Genomic DNA, 27452 nt, shown 5'->3' with positions numbered 1-27452 from the left:
CTTTGTATCTTGACAGCATCTACCGCAGAATAGATCAATAATAAATGATTGTTGATTGTTGACTGATGAATTCATTCACCTTCATTTCACAGATGAGAAAATCCTGGGGCGACTTGCCCAGGTCACAAGGAAGTAACAGCCTGTATTTCAAGCCAGGTTCTTTCACTAAATTCCAGATCAACAGACTCTGACATCAGCTTCCATTTTGTTATTTGTATGACGGCAGTGCCAGCCCATAATAGGCCTTTACTAAATGATTATTGATTGTCGATTGATAAATGAATCAAAATACCTCGAGGTATTTCAGGAAAACCTGGAGGTTCCAGTAAATGACTTGCCCCAGGAAGAGAACCGAGCCTTTATTTCGAGTCAGGTTCTTTTACTAAATGTCAGTATCTTGACTCTTTTGGGGCATCACCTTTCTGTTTCTATTTCCATACTTTAAAAAAAAAACCACACACCAAAAAACCTACAACAACAACAACAACAACAACAACAAAAAAAAAAAAAAACACCACGTTCCAACCACTCTCGACCCCGCCCAGCCCACAGTACTCCAGCGACTGCAAGAAGCCCAAGAGCCTCGCTCTCCCTGGAGCGCAGACAGAATCGCAGTAAGAACTACAACTCCCAGAGGCCCCTGCGCGACCTCCTCCGGGCTGGGCTAGGGAGGGAGTCAGGGCCGGACCTGTGCTGAGGTGGCAGAGGAAGAGATCCCGGATGTGGCGGAGCCGCAGCAGCGGAGAAGAAGGAGGAGAAGGAGGAGGGGAGGGTTGAAGATGGACTCCTCTGAGAAGACGCCTGCCACCTCCTCCCCGCGGGGTCGGCCACCTCGGGGTCGACCCCCGAAGCTGCAGCGCAACGCCCGCAATGGCGTGGGCAAAGGTGCGGAGAAGACCCCGCACATGGCAGCCTTGATTCTCGCGAGAGGAGGCAGCAAGGGCATCCCCCTGAAGAACATCAAGCACCTGGCGGGGGTCCCGCTTATCGGCTGGGTGCTGCGCGCAGCCCAGGACGCCGGGGTCTTTCAGAGGTGTGCATGCGCAGAGGGGGCCCAGGCTGATGGGGGAAGGGGCTGGAGGGGGGGGCGCGGGAGTCAACTTCCTCCAGCTGACTGTGCCCTCAGGAGTGGGTGTGGAAAGGGTCAGGAATTCAGGGTGCTGAGCGATGTGGACTAGAGGGTTTTAGCCCCTTTGGATGACGTGGGGGGGGGCAGTTCACAGACCTCTATTGTCCCACTTCGGAAACTGGTTGCCTGCTTCCCCTTTCCTCCCCTTATTCACAACAATGCAGGGGTCTGGAATGGATGAATGGATGGATGGATGGATGGATGGATGGATGGATGGATGGATGGATGGATGGATGGATGGATGGATGAATGAATGGATGAACGAACGAATGGCATTTAAGGCTTAATCTATGCCAAATACTGTGTGAGGCAATAGGCGAACTACTTCTTTAAAATTGACAGACAAGTGTCAATTAATTCCCCTTGACAATGTCTTGTTGCTAACTGATAAGGATGAAGAAAGGGGTTCAGGAATGGGTGAAATATGAGATCATCCAGGTTTCATTTAATTCCCAATTCCAAGAAGCCTTCCTAGTCTTTTTCCTGTGAGTCAGCACAATCTAAAATGCATCCAGTATTTATTCATAGGTGAAAGATAGGGAACAATTATAGTACCGAATCTTGATGGTTTTATTATAATATTCTTGTAAATTATTTCAAAATTTAAATGTGAACATTGCATTGTTCAAATAACTGCCAATGCTTGTCCCTTGCGGGCAACTTTGATCTGTAAGTTCTAATTGTAAATTACCTTTTGTAAATCACCTGATGATGTTCCTGCCAGCTCTTCCAGGGGATAAACTCAATTAGATGACTAATGGGAAAGGAGGAAATATTTCTTAGTAATTATGAATTGAATTGCTATAGCCTCAGAGACTGGCTAAATTGCATATAAAAGGATTACTGTGGGAATTGCAGTATTTCAGCATTTTAGTGAAGAGGTGTCCAGTGGATTGAGAGCCAAGCTGTCAGCCAGTCAATAAGCATTTATTATTAAATGTCTTCCATTTGTCAGACACTGTGCTAAGGCCAGGCTAACAAAGAAAGACAACAAATTCTCCCTGCTCTCAAGGAGCTCACAGTTTAAAGGAGGAGAAAACATGAATACAATTATGTTCAAACAAGATACATGCAGAATAAAATGGAGATAATCCCAGAGAGAAGGCACTAAAATTAAGGAGGACTGGAAAAGACTTCTTGAGAAGTGTGGGACTTGTTTGAACCTAGGCTTGGAGGAAACCAGGGAAACCAGGAGGAAAAAAGATAAGAAGGAAAACATTCCAGGCATGGGGCACAGGTAAAGAAAAGACCCAAAAGGGACTGATAAAAGTGTCTTGCTTTTTGGAACAAGAAATACACTGGATTGTAAAGTATGTGGAAGGCTGTAAGGTAATACCTTTCCAGACAACTGAGGGCTAGGTTATGAAAGCCAAACAGAGGACTTTATATTTAATTGTGGAAGTGATAGAGAGCCACTTACTTGAGGTGGAGTAAGAGGAGATGACATAATCAGATTTGCTCTTTGCGATGATCACTGGTGATTGAGTGGAGGATGGATTGAAATGGGGAGAGACTTGAAGCTAGAAAACCAACCAGAAAGCTATTGCAGTAATTCAAGTGGGAGGTGATGAGGATCTGCACCAAAGTGGTGGTAGTATCAGAGAAAAGAAGGGAGTATATTTGAGAAATGTTACAAAGAAATCAACAGGCCTTAGCAACAGGTTATGGAGGGGAAAGAGAGAATGAGGAATCAAGGATAACACCTAGGTTGTGAGCCTGAGTGACTGTGAAGATAGTGGTGCCCTCAGTAGTTCTGTTTTGGATATGATAAGTTTAAGATGTCTACTGGATATTCATTTTGAGAGGTCTGAAAGGCAGTTGGAGATTTGAGACTGGAAGTCAGTGGAGACTTTAGGGCAGGAAAGGTAGGTTTGAGAATCAAAGGCTTAGAGAAGATAATTAAATCCATGGAAGCTGGTAAGATCACCTAATGAAGTAGTATAGAGGGAGAAGAGAAAAAGGCCTGGGATAGAGTCCTGGCTCCAGAGCCTAAAAGGCCTGTCCTCACAACTTCTAACCCACACTAACAATGTGACCTTGAGTAAGTAAGCCTCCTAATTTTTCTGTGCTCTAGGCAACTTCCTAAAATTACAAATGGCAGAGAAGCTGCCAACCAGCACTGGTAGAGAAAGTTCATCAGGAGATCCATATTACCCAGAAAGTTATAGGATTAAGACGTATCCCTTTCCCATCTTTTTAGTATTATGTTTATATTTCACACCTAGCCCTATTCTTGGCATTTTGAGTTGGTTCTTGAAAAATAAGTTCTTCACCTAGGAATTCTCTATACTAATGAAACACTGTCCTCATTTCTTTCCCTAATAGAGACAATTAATATATATAGAAAGAAAGGAATGCTCATAAATTCACAGAGAAAAAAACATCCAAGAAAAAAATTAAGGGGGAAAACGCTATCACTAAAAAAAATGTTTTTATACAACTGCATCAAGTATGGGTAACAAGTAAAACTTCCCTCAAATTAGAACTATCCAAAAGTGAAACAAGATACCTTAGGAGATAGTAGTTAACCTTTTGTTTTTCAAGAAAAGATTGGATGATCATGGGTCAGGTATATGGGATTTGGGGTTGTATATGGATTAGACTAGGTGACCTCTGTAAATCAAGGAATTTTAGAACTGGAAGGAGACTTAGATAGCATGTAGTCCAGACCTCATTCTGCAGATGAGGAAGCTGAGGTTCCAACGGATGAAATGATTTATCTGAGGACATACTAGTTAGTAGCAGAGCCGAGACCATAGCAGCTGAAGCTGTTGGTACATGTTGATTTTTACTGTTCAGCAGTCCTATCTACCCTATTTGGCACCATATCTCATTACAGTGCAACTCATGTTTGTTTTTTTAAATAAAATCCCTAACTTTTTGTCTTAGAATAGATACTAAATATCCATTCCAAGGCATAAAAATGGTAAGGGCAAGGTATTTGGAGCTAAGTGGTTTGCCCTGTGTCACCAAGCTAGAAAGTATCTGAGACTGAGGACTCCAGGTTTGACTTTCTATCCAGAGCCACCTAGCTGCTTCTTGGAGCAACTCTTAGAAATCTTTTCTTCTCTATTCTTGATCCCAACAAAAACTTGCTGTGTTCAGCATATAAAAATAATGACTGGTGGTATTTTGTTCTTTGTAAGTATTATCTCATTTGAGTTTTAAAGCAACATTTAAGATAAATATTACAAATATTATACCATTTTATAGATGAGAAAATGGTCTCACAAGGTTAAAAGACCTATGTTCAGATTGTTAGCAACTGTCAGAGGTAGGAGGAATTTGAATCTATTTATAAGATTCCACATTCCACACTCCATTCATTCTTCCACACTTCTCATCTCACCTTCAACATCCCTATAATTGAAGCAATCTACATGAGTTTCCTTAGCCCCCTTCTTCCATTAGTTAGAAAACTTCTCGGCATCAGGACCTGTTTTCTTTGTTTGCCTATTGGTCACAGAACAAGAGGCATTCTTCCTCTTCTTGTACCTTTATCCCATTTGTGTCCATCTTCTCTAGGACCTTGCTCTAGCACTCCCCCATCTTTCAAGGAAAGCAACTTGGTAAAGTGGAGGAAAGTATTCAATTCAAAGTTAAAGGTCCTGACTTCAATTTTGGCTGTATCCCCCCACCCTTTAAAGTCATTTAGCCCCATATGAACCTCAGTTCCCTCATCTTAAAATGAGGGAGTTGGACTAAATATCCCTTTCAGTTTAAATCTGTATTTTTATCTATTATAACTACAAATATTCTTGTCTTCCCAATCCTCCACTAAGAAAAAAAAATTTCCTTGGCCTATATTCCATCTGGTTACTGTCTCATCTGTCTCTCACTACATTGATACATGTCTTGAAAAAGTTTTCTGTATCCAATTCCTATCATTCCTCAATACCCATTCTCTCCTCAACCCTTTGCAATATGATATTTCCTCCACTCCCCCCACTCAAGGCTCCTTTCTCCCCTCTTTTGTAAAGGTGGTCAACTATGAATGTGACATTCACATATCATATAGAATGTCAGACTGATATACTGGATTGTTTTGCCAAACTGTTCCCCCCTCCTCTTATTCTTTGTGTGTGCCTGGGGAAAGTGAAATAAAGGAATACATAGGAAAATATAGGTATTCTAAACCTAAAAGGTATCAATAAAAATTTATTTTAAAAATTGTTTCATCAAAGGCCACTTAAAATCTTCTAAAAACCAAATCCAGTGGCTCTTTTTCAGTCATTATCTTAGACTTCTCTCCTGTTTTTGATGCTGTTGTGCTCTCCCTTGTACTGGATACTTTTGTCTTTTTCAGCTTCAGAGAAACCAGTCCTACTTGGTTTTCCTATTTCTCTAAATCTACCTCTTAGCCGCAAACATCCAGTTTTGCCTTTATCTTTGAGAAGAGTGACTTGAAATTTGAATTTAGAGATAGGAGACTTGAATCTGAATCAGAACTCACACCTAAGAAAGTCTCCATTTTTTCATCCAGAAAATGGTGGGAAGTAATATTTGCTTAGGGGCAGTTAGATGGCTCACTGGATATAAAGCAGTGGGCTTAGAGTGAAGAAGACCTGAGTTCAAATGTGGTCTCAGACACTTAACTAGCTGTGTGACCCTGGAAGGTCAGTTCATTTCTGCCTTAATCAGCTGGAGAAGGGAATAGCAAGTTACTCTAGTATCTTTGTCAAGTAAACTCCAAGGACAGTATAGTCCATGGAGCGGGTCACAACTGAACAACTACAACAAGCAATATTTTCTCCACTACCAGTAATTTTGTGAGGAAACAATGTTGCAAGGGTAGGTGCTTCCTAAGTACAAGGTACAAGGCTTTCTCCACCTTTCTGCCTTCTTTTCCTTCAGTTTTTCCTATAGCTTCAAGTACCACCTCAAAGCAGATGTCTCCCAAATTGGTAACTCCAACCCTGACTTCTTTTTGTGAACTTCAGACTTATAAAACCTAATGACATATAGAACTCTTCTACCTATATATCCCACTTTAGACTCTATATGCCTAAAAATGAGCTTTAAGTATTTTTTCTCATTTAACTGTTTCTCTGTGGTGTTAACATTTGTTCAACCTCCCATTTATAAAACCTTGGTCTACTAATTGACGCTTTCCCCTCCAAAACCTCTTAATGTCATTCAGTTACCTATTGATTCAATCTCTGCAATACCTTTGATGTTAATCCATCCTTTGCTTCCCACTGCTACCATCATATTTCTGACCCTTATTATTACTCTTCTCAACTCTAATAATGCATTGCTAACAGATCTTCTCTCTTCTCCAAAATCCATACTTCATATTAAAGCCAAAATAACTTTTCTTATGCATATATATCATGTTGCCCTTCTACTCAGTAATTTTTAGTGGCTAATTGTCAGCCAAAATAAAGCTTGGATTACTTTGCTTGGCATTCAATATCTACCATAGTCTGACCCACCCTAACTTCTCAGGCTTATTTCATATTACTTCTTTTAATCAATTCTGTATACCAACCTAGTTTGACTACTTTCTGCTTTCTAAATACACCCTGTGATCTCTTCCCTCTTCTTCTTCACACTGTCTCCTAAGTGTAGAATATCTTCCCTGTCGAATTCCTGCCCCTTAAAATTCAGCTTAAATGGTTCCTCTTCAATAAAGGCTTCAGGTCCTCCATGGTTGTTAATAAGCTTTCAAATTTTAACACTTCATCATCAATTATATTTACCTTTATGCCATTTCCTTATTATATTGTAAGCTCAATGATGATAGGCACCTATCATAGCTAAACTTTATGTCCTCCTATGCCTAGCATAGTGCTCTACACACAGTAAAGACTTAATAAATAATTGTTGAATGAATGAACCATAATGAGTTGTTATTGCTATAGCCTTTTACAAAACATTGACAGCTGCCTAACCTTATAGTAGAAATAACCTGGCAACATTTATTCAACAAATTAAGCACTAGAAGTTCCATATTTGAAAGGAAGCTTAAGAAAAGTGTGTTTGTTGTGTTTTTTTCCTTTGCCCATGTTTTGAGTTGTTTGGACCTCCTAAAACAACAGCAGTTCTCTAAAGGAAGTTCTTGGTGGTGCTGACACAAGAAGATATGAAGGTGGTTGAAGTATGAACTGGAGAGATAAGGGATTGACTATGGCTTCTCCTTTACAGCTACTTATAGGGTAAATGAAATATTACAGAAAATCAAAGTTAGGAAGGGGTTTCAGATCCTGTCTTTCACCTACATTTCTGAAAAGGAATCTCTATAATCTACCTGATAATTAACGGATAAATAAAAAGTCCTTTGTTTAAAAACTTCTAGTGAAAGGCAAACCACTACTCCCTAAAGCAGGGGTCAGCAACGTATGGCTCTCAAGCCATATCTGGCTCTTTTGAGGGCAAGATTATATCTAATCTCTTTTCCAAATGATAGCTTGCAAATACTTGAAGATAGCTATTAGGCCACCTTTACTCCTCGGTATCTTTTGCAGGCTAATTATCCCAGTTCCTTCATTTTATCTTTATATGGTGATTGCAAGGGTCTTCACCATCCAGATGAACATCAGAGCTAGGAAAAATCTGAAAGACTATTTAGTTTTACTGTTTCATTTTGCAAATAAGGAAATTGAATTCCAAGCAGATGATTTTGTCCAAGATCAAAGATCCAGTTATGTAATAGAATTAACAATGACACACTGGAAGAATATAAATCTGATAATGCATAATTTGTCCTGTATTTTAATGGTATGGATATTTTTTTCACAATAGTGAATTTTTCATATTATTGAAATGTATTCCTTTAAGTCATGAAATTTTTTTACTATTTCTAATATAAATTTTTCTAAAATACTATGTGTACATCTCTGACAAAATAATGTACTAAATATTAATAGTTTCTTAACCTTGACTTAAACTCTACCTCTGACACAACTTAACTTGACGCAATCCCAAGCAAGTCATCTAACCTTCCAGTTCAGATTGGCAACTCTAAAACTCATAAGTTACAGACAAGTTGCCCATGATAATCTTCAAGCTTTCATATTTGGAGTTACCTACTCTACTAAAGTTATAGATCTGTAATTTCTGGTAGGTTTCTTTGAAAAATCAATCTCAGAGGCTGCTAAGTGGCTTAGTGGGAAAAAACACCAAGCCTAAAATCACTTAACACTATTTGCCTTTGGTTGCTACTAAGACAGAAAAAAAAAAAGTTTTTTTTGCTTTTTTTTTAAGTTAAGAAAGAAAAAAAAGAGAAAAACCAATCTCAGTGTCACCCCTTAGTTATTAGAAACTTTCCTCCTTAACTATCCTTGGCAATGCTACATGTATTTATAATTATAATTATCAATTGATAATTATAGCCAATTGTTGTTGCATTATTTTCTAAATGCCAGGGTGGGTTGGAAGAAGACATTAATATTCACTCCTCCACTATTTAGTTGTAGTTCTTAGAAAAGGGGGCAGCCATAAGACATGTGAATGGACTTGAAAGGAGGCTTTCAGAATTGAACCTTCATTGATTCTAAATAAATTTCTCCTTTGTGTTGTAGGGAAATTAGGAAAAGTGAAGGATGACACTTTCCAAAGAACCCTCAGGGCTGCCACAAAACTTGGAATGTAGAAGTCATGTTTTGCCTCCAAACTTAAGAGGGCATTAAGGAGCAGGTTTTTTCAATTCTAGCAAAAAGAAAGGTGACCTGACCAGATTGGAATGGAAAGCATATTAAGATATTTCATCTTTATCCTTTCATCTCCTGGGCAGAAGAGCAGAAGGCAGTACTTTCTGCTTACTTTTCTTTTTGGTCTTTATATATATTTTCTCTCTCCCTTTCCTTAGTTTATAGCTAGATGCTGTAAGGGTGAAAAAGGGGTTTTATGGGTTCAATATATTAAAGATGGTCGCCAGAGGATTGAACTATTATCAATCCTCAATTAAGAATAGTCTCAAATCAAAATTGACTTTTATGGAAGTTTACTTACATGAGAGAAGAGAGAGAGGAAGAAAATAAGAATCTATCTCACTAATTAATCCAGGTAGATCTTAACTCTCAGCAGAGGGTTAAAGGGCCTGAGGCCCAGAGGTGAATGGGGCAAACTTCATTCAGAGTCTATAAAAGGAAGTTTCTTAATAGAAGTTCAGGAAGATTCAATCTTTAAACTCACCATGTGGAACAGTCTCAGTCACGAACCAGCAAAGCTCCCTCAGGTCCCCTTCACCAAACCAGAAGCCCTTCACTCACTAAACTCCCTCTTTAAAGGGGTCATGTATGTGTCACTTCCAGTGCCTTCCCCTAGCCTGCATGTCCAATCATAATAGACGTTTTCTCATAGAAAGTGTAGAGTTCTGATTCGTTACTCAATCTAGCACACATGGGTTAGGACCTCCCAGAATTAGAGGTGTTCTCACCTTTGGTGATTAAATCTAAAGATGGGCAGTGTAGACTTAATCTAATTATCACAATGCCAATGTGACCTTATAACAAAGTAGGCTCCACTGTTGTTATATAGATACAGTGGAGGTGAGCCTTTGTTCTCAAAGGCTATGACAAAAGTGGCAGGTTCTACTAAGCCAAAAAGACTTTGACTGGGATTCCAGCAATAGACAATCTGTTTTTAAGCTAAGTCTGGAGAGGTTTATCACCAGTAGACTGGTCATTTAGTAATGCTTTGGCCATGGCAGCTCATGAAACAAAACAAAATGCAAAATGGACTTCAGCCTTTTACAATCCTTTGTTTCTGCAGTGATGGTGGCAATGGAAGAAAATGGGGCAAAGGATGCCCTGTCACATAGGGTTTTTTTAGATCTTCTGTAAAGTTTGCATTAATTGATACTCTGAATATAAGATCTTTTTTAAATGAATAATGAGTAGATATACTGACTAAGGAACTGACTTAGATTTATCTCAAAGTTCTTGCTACGAGCAAATCAGAAGAGATAAAAGGCCAATAAATTTAAAGATTTCTCATAAGAGAGATAATAAGGTATTAGTAGATTAAGTTTTATCTATACCCAAGACATCAAGAAACAAAATCACAAGGGATATTTCTTCATTTCATGTTTGTGATAAGTTTTTTTGTAAAACAATCTCAATAAAAATAATTGTAACTTCAGTACCAACATCTATTGCAGAATATAAAGTAATAGACTTCTATGAAGGACACCATGAGGCTCTCTGGAACTTTAGGGTTTCTTTTCTTTTAATTACTTTATTGATCCCTTTTATCTTTATGTCGCAGTCATAAATCCATTCAGCCTCACAAGATTGATTCTTGTTGCAAAAAAAAAAAAGTTAAGCAAAAACAGTCGATATAGAGACCTCTGTAGTGACATTGCTTATCTTATTTTGCCTAGTATTCACAATATACCTCTCTGTCATGAAGAAAGAAGCATATTTCATTAATTCAGTGACTGTCGTTCATTTTCCATAATTCAGAGTTCTTAGTTTTAGTGATTTTTTTATTTACATCATTGAAATCATTGAATATTGTTCTTTTGATTCATTTGTTTTCTTTTGTATCAGTTTGTGTAAATCCTCCCATGTTTTCTTGAATTCTTCACATTTATCATTTCACACTTAATAATTATATTTCATTATGATAGTTTTTCTATCTACTTCCTAGTTTATGGATAATTGTTTTGTTTCCAATATTTTGCTATCATAGAGTTGGTATATTTGACTTTTTTAGGGGAAAGGTTGATTTTCTGGTGTTTTCTGGTGTGATTGCCCCACTTTTCTTACATGATTTCTAACTGAAACACAGAATAGTGTTTCACTTCACAGTTACCCCATTAGGATGCCCACAAACCCTTTAACATAGGCTACTCTTCCTTTTTAGTCATCATTGCCAAATTTTATGATGTAAAGTAAAATCCTGGAGTTGTTTTCATTTAAAGTCCCTTACTGTTAATTATTTGGTTACTATTAAGAATTCTATCGGGGCAGCTAGGTGTCTTAGTGGATTGAGGGCCAGGCCTAGAGGTGGGAGGTCCTAGATTCAAATCTGGCCTCACATACTTCATAGCTGTATGACCCTGAGCAAGTCAATTAACCCTTACTGCCTAGCCCTTGCACTCTTATGCCTTGGAATCAATACACGGTATTGATTCTAAGACAGAAGGTAGGGGTTTAAAAAAAAAGACTTCTACCTTAATTTATTGAAGTTATTTTTGAAGGATTTGCATGTTTTTATTAAGCTAGATATTACCCAGAAAGTCCCTATTGTGGCCAGTTCTTGTTAAATATTTCTTTTTCTCTCTTGATTGAAATGATCTCTGTTTCATCAGTGGAGTTTGGTCAACCTTTTGTCCTATTGTACACTGACTAAAGTTTTCAAGATTTAGTGGCTAGGAAAAGAGCATCAATCATACAGCCAAATTCTTCCCAGAACAGTAATATTAAGAGCCTGGTTTTTGTTTGTATTTGGTAACAATTTGTTGCCTCATGCCTTATTTATAGGCAGCAACCCATGAAAATATTGTCATAGCCTGGCTCTTTTTTTAGATTATTTAAATGAGCCTAAAATAGCTGGAGAAATTCAAGCACATTGTTATTTGCCAATCAACACTAATGACTATGGAGAAAGCAGAAGAATTAATGTCTAAGAAATAAATTATTGGAGCTGATAAATGAAGAAAAATAAAATACTAATTCACTAGAGAGAAGGTAATACATTGTGGGAGAACCTCAGAGTATGAGATGAAAGGCAAGTCATTTGTAAGTGCCCTAGGTATCTTTCTGTTACAGATGTGCAATTATAGATGGGGTTTTGGTGGGGAATAAGGAAGCAACATTTCTAATACTAATAAAATTGCAGGTCTGGGTAAAAAAAGTTGTTGTTTTTTTAAATTAATCTGCTAATTGGCATTCCTAACATTAGTGTTATATAAATCTTAAGCCTTAAAATGTATGCAAGGCTTTGTGTACTCCTCCCACCAACATATTATAGCATCTTGATTGTCTTAAGAGTTACTATGGCTGAAAAATTAATCAGCAAGGGACCAACATAGTGATGATCCTTTCTCACTTTAGCTGGGTCAATCTTTAGGTGACACATATAGTTAAATGCTAAACTTACACAAAGCCTTTCAAGTCAAGTTGCTTTTACAATTTGTGTTCATAGTTAAAGCTATATAGATGAATTTGTGTTCTGCATGATTTTTCCATTTTATAATTGTTATATTTCATTTTGACTTATATTTTATTTAATTACAACCAGACAAATGTCTATGGAATATTGTAAAATTCAAATCAACACCTGCTTAATTAAATTACTCCTTCATGCAAGGCACTTTGCTAGCCTCTACATATATATACTAAGACAAAACAAAAGTTGATCTCTTTCATGAAGGGACTAATCCTCTACTGGAAGAATATAACATGTATGGAAAAAAGTCAGTGCTTTGATCATTTGAGGCAGGGGGAAAAAAACTTTAACAATTAAGAGAATCTGAAGAGGCCTTCCATGGATGTAACACCTCTCTTGGTCCTGAAAGAAGCTGAGGAGCTAAGAAACAGAAGCAAAGAGGAATTTAAAGACATTTTAGGAGAGAAAGGAAAGCATTGATAATTGGAGGAATCATGGAAGTCCTCTTGTAGAAGATGGCATTTGAGCTAAGAGTTTTAGGAGATAAGAAATGAGATCAAAGAGCATTCCAGACCTGGGAGACAGCTTACATAAATGTACACAGATGGGAGATCATCTGTCATACATGAGCCACAATAAGTAAACAATTTGGCTAAACTATAGAATGTGTAAGGGGCAGTAATATAAAATAAAATATAGGAATATAGAGTGGAGCCAGATGTGAGGGGCTTTTTATGCCTGGTGAGGGGTTTATCCGAGAGCAGTGATTCCCAAAGTGGGCACCACCACCTCCTGGTGGGTGCTGCAGTGATCCAGGGGGGCAGTGATGCCTACAGGTGCATTTATCTTTCCTATTAATTGCTATTAAAATTTTTAAAAATTTAATTTCCAGGGGTGCTAAGTAATATTTTTCTGGAAAGGGGGCGGTAGGCCAAAAAAGTTTGGGAACCACTGTCCTAGAGGCAATGGAAAGGCAACAAGATTCTTGAGCCAAAGGAGTAGCATGGTAAGATTTCTGATTTAGGAAATCATTTAAAGAGGAAAGAGATCAGAAGTAGAGATACCAACTGGAGCTGGAGATGGGGCCAGGGGGCTTCTTATAAATAACTCCAGGGAGGTGATAATTGAATTAGAGGTTTCCTTGATCTTTTAACCCAGTCGTGATAAATTAGGACAAATTTATTCTTTCAAAGTCATCAGTGACAGCAGGAAACCTAATTAGAAAGATAAATGTTTAAATAGTCATGCCCTATGCTATTGGCACTGATCTTGAACAATGAAGCCAAGTCACCCTTCTGTTAACTTTTAATTTTCAATAAATAATGTAATAAAGTTTGATCATTTTCAAGAAATTATCTACAATCATAAGTAAACCTAGATATGACAGCCAAAAAAAAGTAGTATGATTTTTAGATTTCCATTATTTTAGAGAAATAATATTCCTGCTGTGCTCTGTTTTGGTCACATCCTATCTGCCTATGTGACTCAGTTCAATGACTACCTTCAGTTCTGCATACCTCATTTTAGGAAGAGATTGATAAGCTAATGAAGGCAACCAATCTGGTGAAATCAGTCCATAAGCATTTATTAAAACTCTTACTGTGCACTGGGGCTAAGAAGAAAGGAAAAAAATCAAGTACTTTTAGAGCGAAGACACTAGCAGTTGGGTGGGTCAAGGGTAGAGGGAGAGACTGGGAAAGATTTTTAATAGAAGGTGCAGTCTAAGCAGAAATCTTGAAGGAGGTGTAGGAAGGAGAAAAAGGAGTGGGGTGAACTTGGAGGGGGGAAGGAAAGTGTTTCAGGCATTTGGATCAGCTAGTACAAATCCTAGTCTGGAGACAGTACATTGTGTTCAAGGAACAGTGAAAAGGCCAATGTCACTGAATCATAAATACATGGAGGAGAATAAAGGCCATAGAAGGATCAGGTGAAAGAAATGGAGATGTGTTGCCAATAGAAGAGAAAATAGATATGGGAAGGAGATAGGATAGTTGTCTTCAAGTATATGAAGAGCTTTCACATGAGACAGCGGTTAGACTTAATATTTTGGGCCCCCAAACATGAACTAAGACCAGCAAGAATAAAAATTGCACCAGGGACACATTTAAGCTCATCAAAACAACCTTCTTAACAATCAGAATGATCTGTATGTAGAATGCACTCAGAAGATGTTTTCCCTATAGGTCTTCAGGCAAAATCTAGATGAGGACTTTGTTAACTGAAGTGCAGAGAGGATTCTTTTTTCGAGATACAGAAGGACTAGATAGCCTTTGATGTCCCTTCTTTACTTGGATATTTTGTGACTCTGTGATTTGGCCAAATGTCAGTTATAGAACATTCAGGTGCTCTTAGATGTCACATTTCTACTGTATATAGACTCATAATTTTAAAATTAGAAAGAATTATAAAAATCATCTATTTAGTCTTCCTATTATTTTAAATTTTACATTTTTATGATATGTGTTCCTTGTGGAGACTCTATGACTTCACTGGTAGAGAGAACTCCTATTTAGAAACTCCAACTAATACTAATTGATATTTGCAATTTAAAGTGTTTTTTATTTTTTTTTTTAGAATATTTTTCCATGGTTACATGATTCATATTCTTTCTCTACCCCCTTGGAACTCCCATCTCTAGGTCTGGCTCTCAATTCACTGAGCAACTCGGTTGCCTTGTATAACCTTGAAGAATTACCCAGAACATTAAGAAGTTCATGCTTCTTATTCTTCACTTTACTATCTCAGGCTTAATATGCCTTTTTGTTAGCTTAAGATGATTCCTTATTTATCTAGTGATAGTTACTGTTTGACTATTTCTAAAATATTTCAAATTCTTAAAGTCTCAAAAATATCTAATTCTTAAAGCAGATATTAGACTAAATAAGTCTCTTTCAAATATGTTTAAAAAAACAAAGTTCATCATTACTTATCAATAAAAAGGCTATTCTACTCTGGCATTGTGGAGATAGCACTGGGAAGAAAACTGGATTTAGAACAAGAGGGATTCAATTTTAAGTCTGAATCTATAGCACTTACCTGTTTTTAGATAAGTTATTTTACTTCTTTGGGTCTTAATTTTTTACCTATAAAAATCAAGGAATTGGACCATATCCTCACTATAAAGATATTTACCATTTTAAATCTATGATCTTATGAATCAGAATTCAATAAAATACAACTTTTATGGCCTAGGATGGGATCAAAGTCTTTAAACACATTTTCTGAGAAAGCAAAAGTGGCCTTTAAAGTTTTAATGGATATATTTTATATATATATATACACACACACATTTAAATGATAGGCAATAAAGCAGACTATTTTTCTCTTCCCCTGTATTAATCTATAAAACTATGCTAAAATGCATTTAAAAACATGAACAGTTTACAAAATTCATTAAGATCTTCCGTGCCAGTCATTTTCATCTCATTGCCTACAACTAGGTGTTCCTTCATGCTAGAAACTATTACTTTTTGTCTTAAATAGTGCTTACACCCAGTCAAATACTCAATAAGTGTTTACTGGTTTAATAAAATTGGAATATGCCTTAAGGCAATATTATATAATAAAGAGATTTTACTTTTCTTACTCCATAAGGTATAATATAGAACCTTGCACCAACCCTTTCTTGGAGTTTTGGAAAATTCAATCAGAAAGTCATATTTTAAAAAGCCTTTTGGTAAAATAAAGACCAATTTTTTGCTGTGACACCTACATTACCAGTAAGGAACTGAATAAATTTACAAAAGAGATAGAACTTTTGTTGGGTACCTTAGAATTATAGAATATTTGACCTGGAAGAGACCTTAAAAACAACATTTCCTGCCTTGGGCAAGTCATTAACTTCTTTGTTTCCTAAATTCCTCATTTATAAAATGAGGAATTTGGGCTAGGATGATTTATAAGGTTAATTCCAACTTTAAGTCTAACATTCTATAAACAGCTTTGTTTTACAAATGAGGAAATTAAGTTCCTGAGAGGTATATAATTTGTCTTACACTAACAGAAAATGAGTGACATAGCCTAGGAGCAACTCAGGTCTTTTAATTTCCCTTTGTCTCTTTGTCTTGGTTACAGAACTTTAGCTTTCAGTAGTATAGAAAATGAAGGTTTAAGTCAGTGAAGCTACTGCTAAATTCAATAATCGTTGTTAAAGCAATTAGCGGTAAATTTTCAGTTTTACTTTTAATATTGTTCCATTGATGGAAAACAGCTAGTAATTATGTGAGAATCATTCCTAAATCAGCTGTTTGTCTACAAAGCCACTAAAATGATTTTATGAAAACAAAGCAATGTCAGCCCCTTACTCAGTAAACTCCAGTAACTCCCTATTGCCTCCAGGAACAAATACAAAATGCTCTGTTTGGTATTTAAACCCTTCATATCCTAGTCCCTTCCTACCTTACAAGTTTATCTCACTCTCTACCACATACTATGTGATCCAGTTACACTGACTTTACTGTTACATATATAAGATATTCCATTTCTTGGTTCAGGGCATTTTATCTGCCTGAAAACACTCTCCCTCTTCCAGACTAATGACCTTCCTTGTTTCTTTTTTAGTCCCAACCCAAATCCTGCCTTCTACAAAACCTCACTTACCCCTCTTAATTCCAGTGCTTTTGCTCTCTTAACCATTTCATAGTTATCCTTTATATTGCTTGTTTTGTTTGCATGTTGTCTCCTCTATTGGATTATAGGCCCCTTAAGGGCAGAAACTGTCTTTTGCCTTTTTTCCCCAATGCTTATGCACATAGTAGGTACATAGTAGGTAATCTCTCACCTATCATGGGAATTGTGTTCCAGAGACCCCCTTAATAGGTGAAAATCTGCAAAGTAGCAGCATTTATATGTATATATATATATGTGTGTGTGTATGTGTGTGTGTGTGTGTGTGTGTGTGTGTGTGTGTATACACATATATATTTTTTTTAAGACTTTATAAATTCCTTCCACTCTCCTATAAACCTTTTCCACATTCTTATAAACACTGAGTCAATCAGCACCCAGGATACAGAACATAACGCTGTGGTTGGTCACCTTTCATTCCATCAGCCAATAGTGTGCCATGTACAATCTAGGCAAACTTGTGCAAGCAGTAGTGGCATGGTATTCATCCAAAAATCCTGTGATATAGGGAAGACTCCAGGATACAGAATTATATATGTATATATATAATTCTGTATCTATATATATGTGTATATATTTTATTCTGTATTATATATATTTAAACCCATGATACAGTGAAACCACAATAAGTAAACTGCAATATAGCAAGGGACAACTGTATTTAACAAGTGTTGATTGATTGATTGATTGATCAAAGACTTGTTAGGACAAAGATCAATATTCATATGAACCTCAAATTAAAAATAAAGCAGAAGATATGACACGAACTTAAAACAATTCTAGCCTGACCTATTTTAAGCTAATTTATCAATACTGAAAAATGGGAAATAGAGGAATATACTATGAACAAATTATAAATTTCCTTCAGAGATTTAACTGATGAAAACCAATTGCCCCAAGAGAAAACCAAAAAAGTCTTATTCAGCAAATGCTTGATGGCAACGATCACAAATACCAGTGTAGAATATGATCATATTTTTGTAAAATCTTGCAGAGATCATGATGGAAACAAACACAAACACCAGTGTAGAATATGATATTTGTAAAATCTTGCAGAGAACGTGGTGGAAACTTTATCATCAGTATCACTTCATAAAACTGCAAGAAGCTTCAGAAGGAAAAAAAGTTCAAAGAAAGATTGACAAGGGACTCATTTAAACAAAGAACATTTAAGAATAAAATTGAAAGAAATGCAGTGAACATGAAAAATAGAAAATATATACATGGATTTTTATAAACAAAATCCTCACCAGTCATTCACCAAGCATTGATTAAACAGATGGCTCTGTGCCAACCCTTGAGCTAAACCCTTGAAGTACAAAGAAAGGTAAAAACCCCATAGCTTCTGCTCTCAAGCAGAATGTACTCTAATGAAGAAGACACCATATAAATGCCTAAGAATATCTGAAAGAGAAGAGCATTAGCAGCTGGAGGGGACCAGGAAAAGGCCTCTTACAAAAAAGTGTAATTAGAGTTGAATTTTGAAGGAAACCAGGAAAACTAAAAAGGTGGAGGTTATGGGACAGAATATTATTCCACAAAAGGCAAAAAGAAAGGAGATAGAGTGTTTTGTTTGAGGAAGTAGGTTAGGCCGCACTGCAGAATGTGTTAAGGTGACTAAAGTGTAAAAAGGATGGAAAGGTAGAAAGGAGAAAGATTTTAAGAAGCTTTAAATACCCAAAAGAAGGTTGCATATTTGGTCCTGAAACTAATTGAAAGACATTGGAATCCTTGAGCAGGGTGGTGACATGATTAGGTTTCCCCCTTCTATATCCAGACTTCATTAAATTTATTGTTGTGCAATATTATATTCATTGTTCCAAAATGCAAACATTCTTTGTTGAATTTCTGTTATTAATATTATAAAACTAAAATTCCAAATTGTATTTATTTTTGCCTTTCGTCAATTTTGAAGTCTTACAGGAACTTTACAAACTGAGGCTATTCACCTTTACTTCAAAGCTCTTTAGTGATTTGGGGGACTGTTTTTGTTTGTTTTTTTTTATCCATGTATAGCATATGGGTTTCTACTGATCATGATGAAATTGAAAAAGTTGCCAAGCAGTGTGGAGCACAAGTTCACCGAAGAAGTTCAGAAGTTTCAAAAGACAGTTCAACTTCTTTAGATGCAATAACAGAGTTTCTAAGCTATCATAATGGTATGTATTTTATTACTAGTTTATTTTTTTAAAAGTAAGTGCATGTTTTGTTTTTGCTCAGATGGGATTTGGCTATATTTAAGTATATGATAACCTGATTTACTTTTTAAAAATATTTTATTTTTCCCAATTATATATAAAAACAAGGTTAAAATTTTTAAAATATATTTTCAGTTTCAGATTTTCTCCTTCTTTCCCTCCCTTCCCAACTGCCTGAAAAGCCAAGCAATATGATAAAGATTATGCATGTGCAGGCATGTAAAACTATTTCCATATTAGTCATGTTCTGAAAAAAAACACCAAAAAATTAAAAACAACAACCCCCCAAAAAAAAGTAAAAAAAAATGTTTGCTTCAATCTGCATGTAGACTACATCAGTTCTTTCTCTGTAGATGGATAGCATTTTTCATCATAAGTTCTTCAAAATTATCTGGAATCACGTTTTTGATAGTAGCAAAGTCATTAATCATTGATCATACAGTATTGCTGTTACTATGTCTAGTGTTCTAGTTATCATTTCACTTTGCATCAGTTCATGTAAGTCTTCACAGAATATTTGGAGAGTATGTCATTTCTTATAACATAATCATATTCCATAATAACCATAGATTACAACTTTTTCAGCCATTCCCTAATTGATAGCCACTCCCTACATTTGCAATATTTTGCCACCACAAAAAAAGCTACTATCAGTATTTTTTTTTTAATTTTAAACCCTTAACTTCTGTGTATTGGCTCCTAGGTGGAAGAGTGGTAAGGGTGGGCAATGGGGGTCAAGTGACTTGCCCAGGGCCACACAGCTGGGAAGTGTCTGAGGCCGGATTTGAACCTAGGACCTCCCGTCTCTAGGCCTGGCTCTCAATCCACTGAGCTACCCAGCTGCCCCCTCAGTATTTTTTTACAAATAGGTCCTTTTCATTTTTAGTAATGATAATTCTGAGTCAAAGAATATGCATTGTTTATAGTCCTTTGGGCATAAATGTAAATTGCTCTCCAGGAAATGGCTGAATAGATTGTGATATTTCAGATGTAATGGATTTTATTATGTTATCAGAATTGACAGATATGGGAAATCTAATGAAAATAAGAGAAATTTATAAAGACATGAAAAGAGAATAAGGATAATACATATTATGATTGCATTTTTAAAAAAACAGCCACAAAATAAGGAGGAAAAAGTATCAAAGTAAAACAAATCCAAAAGGAACTCACTAGAAGAGGATATTTATATTACTACACATATGTAATTTACATATTTTAAATAAATTGTAAATAATGTAGAGTTTATGGTTTTCACATTTTTTTGTATTTATTTAAAAGTTTTTTTGGTGGTGGTGGTGACTAAGTACATAAAAAAAAAAATTTGCTCTCCCATTCCCCAGTCGACAAATGGTCAAGGGATATAAATAGGCAGTTCTCAGATGAGGAAATCAAAACTACCAATGATCCTATGAAAAAGTATTCTAAATCCATCCTGATTAGAGAAATGCTATAAATCCTGTATGTGTTTGAGTATCAGTGGTAAATGGGGTGAGTATGTAGCTAGCTTTCAATGGGCCAGATCCGCTATTCACTCACCTACACCCTAGGGAAGACCTATAAGGGAATAAACTCAAAAAGGTTCCCAAATGGCAAAGCTATATGTGGGGATGTTGAAGGAAGGTGTTGGGATCAGTTGTGACCCTAATGGGTTAGATCCCACCCTCAAAGCCAGCACTAAGGAGACAAGCCTCCCCACTCCTAAGTTCTAGTCACTTTGCCCTTCAAGATGGTGTTTGGTATTTGTCTTTCTCCCCTCAAAGTACCAGCGCCAAGCTACCACTAATGAACTAATAAAGATTTATTATAAGTATGAGGGAATTCAGGAATAACAGGGTGAGGGATGTTTGAGGATTTTTGAGGAAGGAGGGTACAGGGATAACTTCTTTATCAACCATGAACCTCACAACAAGAGAGCAATTCTGGTTTCTTCTGTAGCTTTGACTCAGAAGCTCACTCTCCCTCCCCTCACCAATATCCTATCATTAACACTATCTGACAAACAGGGGAATAACTGCCAGGAAGGAGTATAAGAGGGATCAAGGAAGGGTCGTGCCTGCTCCCTCTGGAGTCCAGGCACTAACTTCAGTTATGGAGCACAACTCTTTAGGTTTCTTCTTCGTTGGCAATGAAGTCAGTAGAAAGGTTTTGCTGTTGAAATCTCCAGGTTGCCCCTGAATTTTGGGTTCAGAAGAGCTAAATTCCTGTCCAGAACCTCCCAGCCACCCACAACCATCCACCCCAAGCCCACCCGAGACTTGAATGTCCTCTCAGGAGTCTTTGGCAGTTGGCCATTGACAGTTTAGAATCTTCAGAATTTTCACCAAACTCCCTCCTTCACTGGCCCCTCCCAAAAGAAACCTCCTAAGGCCAGCTTCAACTCCAATTGCCTGCTCTCCTTTGCAAAAATCAGACTACACTGTTACAACCCTATGGATAAGAGAAATGCAAATTAAAACAACACTCAGGTACCACCTCACCCCTAGCAGACTGGCCAATATGGCAGCAAAGAAAAGTGATAAATGTTGGAGGGGATGTGGCAAAATCGGGAGACTAATGCATTGCTGGTGGAGCTGTGAATTGGTCCAACCATTCTGGAAGGCAATTTGGAATTATGTGCAAAGAGCTTTAAAAGAATGCCTGGGGGGGCAGCTGGATAGCTCGGTGGAGAGAGGCAGACCTAGAGACAGAAGGTCCTAGGTTCAAATCTGTCCTCAGACACTTCCCAGCTGTGTGACCCTGGGCAAGTCACTTAACCCCCATTGCCTAACCCTTTACATAGTATTGATTCTAAAATGGAAGGTGAGGGTTAAAAAAAAATAAAAATAAAAAAAAGAATGCCTGCCCTTTGACCCAGCCATACTACTATGAGATAATAGGGAAAAAGACTTGTACAAAAAATATTTATAGCCACTCTCTGTGGTGGCGAAAATTGGAAAATGAGAAGGTGTTCATTGATTGGGGAATGGCTTAACAAATTGTGGTAGCTGCTGGTGATGGAATACTATTGTGCTCAAAGGAATAATAAACTGGAGGAATTCCATGTGAACTGGAATGAACTCCAGGAATTGATGCAGAGAGAAAGGAGCAGAGCCAGAAGAACATTGTACATAGAGACTCATACATTGTGGCACAATTGAATTTAATAGACTTTTCTACTAGAAGCAATGCAATGATCCAGGACAACCCAGAAGAATTTATGAGAAAGTATAATATCCACTTCCAGAGAAAGAACTGTGGGAGTAGAAATGCAGAAGAAAAACATATGATCCATCATGTGGTTTACTGGGGATATGATTGTGGTTTTGACATTAAAGGATTGCTCTACTGCAAATATGAATAACATGAAAATAGGTTTTGAACAATGATACATGTGTAACCCAATGAAATTGCTTGCCAGCTCCAGGAGGGGGGAGGGAAGAGGAGAGGGAAAAATCATGAATCATGTAACCATGGAAAAATATTCTAAATTAATTAACTTAAAAAAGAGGAAGAAAAAAATTGCTTTCCAGAATGGACATGTATTATTGTCTCAATTTTCCCATATCCCTTCCAGCATTTGTCACTTTCCTTTTCTGTAATATTAGCCTATCTGACTGGTTATGAGGTGGTATCTTAGAGTTATTTTAATTTGCATTTCTCTTATCAATAGGGGTTTATAGCATTTTTTTCTCATGATTATAGATAGCTTTGATTACTTTGTCTGAAAACTGCCTATTCATATCCTTTGATCCATTTACCAAATGGAGAATGACTTGTATTCTTATAAACTTGATTCATTTCTCTACATAGTTGAGAAATAAGACCTTTATCAAAGAAATTTGCCATATCTTTTTTAATGTTTTTGATTATTGTGTATTTCCTTCCATTCTATTTCCCCCCACCATTTATTCTTATTCTCTCTCCTTTCACCTCATTCATTCTCAAAAGTGTTTTGCACATGACTACTATCTTAAAATCCTTCTTTTTATCAGTATCCCTCCCTTCTCTTATCCCCTTCCTCTCCTATTTTCCTATAGGGTGAGGTAGATATCTATACCCATCTCAGTACCCATCCCTCTCTAAGCCAATTCTGTTGAGTAAGATTCAAGTCTCTTCCTACCTTTTCCATCTTCCCCTCCACTGTAAAAGATCTTTTTCTGCCTCTTTTATGTGAAATAATTTACCCCTTTCAACTTCTCCCTTTCCCCTTCTCCCAATGCATTCCTCTTTCTCCCCTCTTAATATTCTTTTTTTAGATATCCATCACATTCAAAGTATACCTATGCCCTTTAAGTATATTCAATCTATGCACCCTAATTATGATCAAGTTCTTAGAAGTTACAATTATCATCAGTTTAACCTTGAATCCTTTCAGATTTTTCTTTCCTGTTTACTTTTTAATGCTTCTCTTGAGTCTTGTATTTGAAATCAATTTTTTTTTAAATTTCAACCTGGTCTTTTTATCAGGAATCCTGAAGAACCTTCTATTTTATTTATTTTTCCCCTGAAAGATTATATTCATTTTTCTTGGTAAGTAATATTCCTGGTTATAATCCTAGCTTGTTTATCCTCTGGAATGTCATATTCTTATCTCCCTATTACTTTGATATAGAAGTGACTAAATCTTATGTTATCCTGACTCTTATTCTGACATGATATTCAAATTATTTCTTTCCTCTCCTTGACCTGGAAATTCTGAAGTTTGACGGTAATATTTCTAGGAATTTTTATTTTGGAATGTCTTTTAGGAGGTGATCAGTTGATTCTTTCGATTTCTATTTTAGTCCATGGTTCAGGAATAAAGGATAATTTTCCTTGATAATTAATTGAAAGATAATGTCTAGGGCCTTTTTTTGACCATAACTTTATGTTAGTCCGGTAATTTTTAAATTATATGTCCTTGATCTATTTTCTGGATCAGTTGTTGTTCCAGTGAGATAGTTCACATTTTCTTCATTTTTTAATTCTTTTTATTTTGTTTTATTGCTTCATTTAAAAAAATCCTTTCCTTCTATCTTAGAATAAATACTAAGCACTGGTTCCAAAGCAGAAGAGTAGTGAGTGGTAGTCAATTGGGGTTAAGTGACTTGCCCAGAGTCACACAGCTAAGAAGTTTCTGGGGTCAAATCTGACCCCAGGACCTCCTGTCTCCAGATCTGGCTCTCTATCTACTGAGCCACTTAACTGCCCTTGTTTTGTTATTTCTTGATATCCCATGGCATCATTGATTCCCATTTGCCCAATTCTAATTTTTAAAGAATTATTTTCATTGATGAGCTTTTATACTTTTCCATGTGGCCAATTATACTTTTTAATGAGTTCTCTTCAGTGGATTTTTGTACCTTCTTTACCATTTGTTCTAGTATGATTTTAAGATACTATTTTCTTCAATTTTTTTGTATCTCCTTTACTAAGCTGTTGATTCTTTTTTTGGAAATTTCTTGCGTTACTCTCATTTCCCCCCAATTTTTTCTTTTCTTTTCATATTTGATTTTTAAAATACTTTTTCTGCTCTTCTAGAAATTTTTGGGGAGGGAGGTTGCTGAGGCCAATTCATATTTTTCTTTGAGGACTTGGATATAGCAGTTTTAATTTTGTCTTCTAAGTGTTTGTTTTGATCTCTGTCACTATAGTAATTTCTATGGTCAGATTTTTTTGTTGCTGTTTGCTCATTTTTCCAGGCTATTTTTTTACTTTTAATTTTATATTAAATTTGGGTTTTGCTCTCAGATTGATGGGAGCATTATCCCAAGGTTCAGCTGTTTTCTGAGCTAATTCTGAGAGTCTGTCAGTTTTCAATTCTTCTGAGGTGATATAATCATAGTGCCAGGGTCAGGCAGGGAGTAATAGCCCACCAGAGTCTGTGGCTACAGGAGAGTGAGACCTCTGATCACAGCTTGGACCTTGACATTGCTGGACTATATGCCACTCTTACTTTAGCACAACAGATCTTTCTTGCCAATCTTCTAGGTTGTCTTGACTTGGAAAAAATGTTTAACTCCATCATTTTGTGGGACCTGCTACACCAAAATTCATTTTGAACTGTTCTTTTAAAGTTATTTGGAGAAGAATTTGGGAGACTTCAGGCAAGCCCCTGGCTTTTCTCCACTCTTTTGCAACCTGATTTACTTTATGATGAATTGAATACAAAAGTTAGAAACATCTCTTTACAGGCACAAATTTTTATTTTGTTGAAATAATTATGACACATTTTTTTCATCTTTTGTCTTCTTAAGAGGTTGATATCATAGGAAATATCCAAGCTACTTCTCCATGTTTACATCCCGTTGACCTTCAGAAAGTGGCAGAAATGATCCGAGAAGATGGATATGATTCTGTTTTCTCTGTTGTGAGGCGTCATCAATTTCGATGGAGTGAAATTCAGAAAGGAGGTAACTTGACATTTTAATTTTTTCTAGGCTCAACTGATTAAAACAAGGCTCAATTTTTTTTCTTCCTAGATATGTCATGAGAAGTGAATGTAAATGCATAATAGTAGTGTGATTTATTATTTTTTTAAACTATTACCTTCCATCTTAGAATTAATACTGTGTATTGGTTCCAAGGCAAAAGAGTGGTAAGGGCTAGGCAATGGGGATTAAGTGACTTGCCCAGGGTCACACAGCTGGGAAGTGTCTGAGGCCAGATTTGAACCTAGGACCTCCCATCTCTAGGCCCCCCAGTAGTGTGATTTATGGTAACAATAACAAGGTAGTATTGATGTGATGGTTTATAGAATAAGAAGTCAAATATTAGAAACCTTCATTTTAGAAGACAGAACAATTGTCAGTAAAATAAAAGCTAATAAAGTAATGAAGGACATGATATGTGGTTACATATCAAAGCCTAAAATTATCCACCCCTTAAAACTTGAAAGAAGAGTTTTAGGAAGTAAGTCATAACATATTAAAGTGTTAGGTTTTGCCCAAAGAAGAGCTAAAACATAAATAGATTAAAGACAAATATTTTCATAACTGACAAATCCAAACTGATATTTTAAGGAAAAGTAGGAATTTGAGGGCAAAGGATAAGGGATGAAAGCTGGGATGAAGGTGGCTGGAGGTTCCAGGAGTCTTAGCTACTATGGTATTTTTTAATTCTCTTGTGCTTTTTCTTCCATCTTGACTAGGTCAATTTACTACAGTTATTTTGGTATATGAATTGCTAAATTTATAAGTTCCTTTCTGCTGGTGAGATTATTATTAAGCACAGAAAGCCCATTTTAAATAATAAATGGCAAAATTATCTATACAATTATTTCTCCTTAAGAGGATTTTTCTAGATTGGACTCACTGTTGAAAATTTTATTTTATTGATGTTTCTGTGTTTATATCACATTTCCAAATTTATTCTTCTCTCCATCTCCATTGAAAGAATATTCCCTTAGTATAAAAAGTTAAAACAAAAGGGAAAAAGTTCAGCAAAGCTAATCAGACTATATCAATTTTACACACCCACTGACCCCAACCTCTGCAAAGAAGCAATGATGATAGGCATACTTCTACTTAAAACTGAGTATTTATTAGAAGGATCCTAACTTATAAAAAGGGAACTAATCATTAGATTAAAAGTATGCAAAATATGATAGTATCCTCATACTTTAAAAACTATTGTAAAATATTGTAAATGTCTTGTAAATTGTGAACATAAATGTAAAACATTGACTGGCTGATTACCAGGTGGTAGGAAGGTCAAGTAATTGAATACTTACAATTTAAGAGGGAGTAAACATTTTTGAGAATGGGATAGATTTTTTAATTGACATTTTTTCTTTAGTAATCACTGTAGATGTCAATAAGATAGCTTCAGAAGTATTTTTCCAACAATTGCTGAATAATAGCTACTATTCATATAGCATTTTTAAGATCTGGAGAATACTTTACAAATATATAACATCACTAGTCAGCTTAATTCAATTTTGTTTGCTTACATATTGCTTTGTTATTCATAATACTTTATTAAAATATCTCCATCCAAGTAAAACTTGTGATACTGTGGTGTATATATAAGTATCAAATGATATATAAATAAATGACATATCATTTACTTTAAACATATTAAATTATTCTGGTATACTAAGGAAAACTGAGCAGGAAGGACATCTCATAGCTGGAACAAATTGTCTTTGGTACATGTGAGGTCATAACCCAGGGGACCTATACACCAGAGGTGTAAAATATGCATCTAGCAGCCTGCAAGACTCCAAACAACACTAAAATGTAATTGATATATTTGACAAAATTAATAAAAAAACACAGTAAAATATAGATAACACATTTTAAAACCATGTTAACAGGGGCCAGCTGGGTGGCTCAGTAGATTGAGAACCAGGCCCAGAGATGAGAGGTCTTGGGTTCAAATATGGCCACAGACACTTCATAACTGTGTGATCCCGGGCAAGTCACTTGACCCCCATTGCCTACCCTTACCACTCTTCTGCCTATGAATCAATACACAAT

General features: G+C 36.3%; 1 protein-coding gene across 1 annotated transcript in view; it reads left to right on the top strand.

Moving 5' to 3' along the window:
* Positions 1–714: 714 nt before the first annotated feature.
* CMAS (cytidine monophosphate N-acetylneuraminic acid synthetase) overlaps positions 715–27452 on the top strand; it is a 39147-nt gene continuing 12409 nt past the window's right edge. The window contains exons 1-3 of the mRNA XM_044678143.1: positions 715–1033; positions 18830–18972; positions 25230–25385. Coding sequence (XP_044534078.1) covers positions 780–1033; positions 18830–18972; positions 25230–25385 — 553 coding nt within the window. The 5' untranslated portion in view covers positions 715–779. The remainder of the gene's footprint in view (positions 1034–18829; positions 18973–25229; positions 25386–27452) is intronic.

This window comes from Gracilinanus agilis, chromosome 5 (genome assembly GCF_016433145.1).
Source record: "Gracilinanus agilis isolate LMUSP501 chromosome 5, AgileGrace, whole genome shotgun sequence".
Classification (NCBI taxonomy): domain Eukaryota; kingdom Metazoa; phylum Chordata; class Mammalia; order Didelphimorphia; family Didelphidae; genus Gracilinanus; species Gracilinanus agilis.
This window is presented reverse-complemented; position numbering and strand designations above follow the sequence as displayed.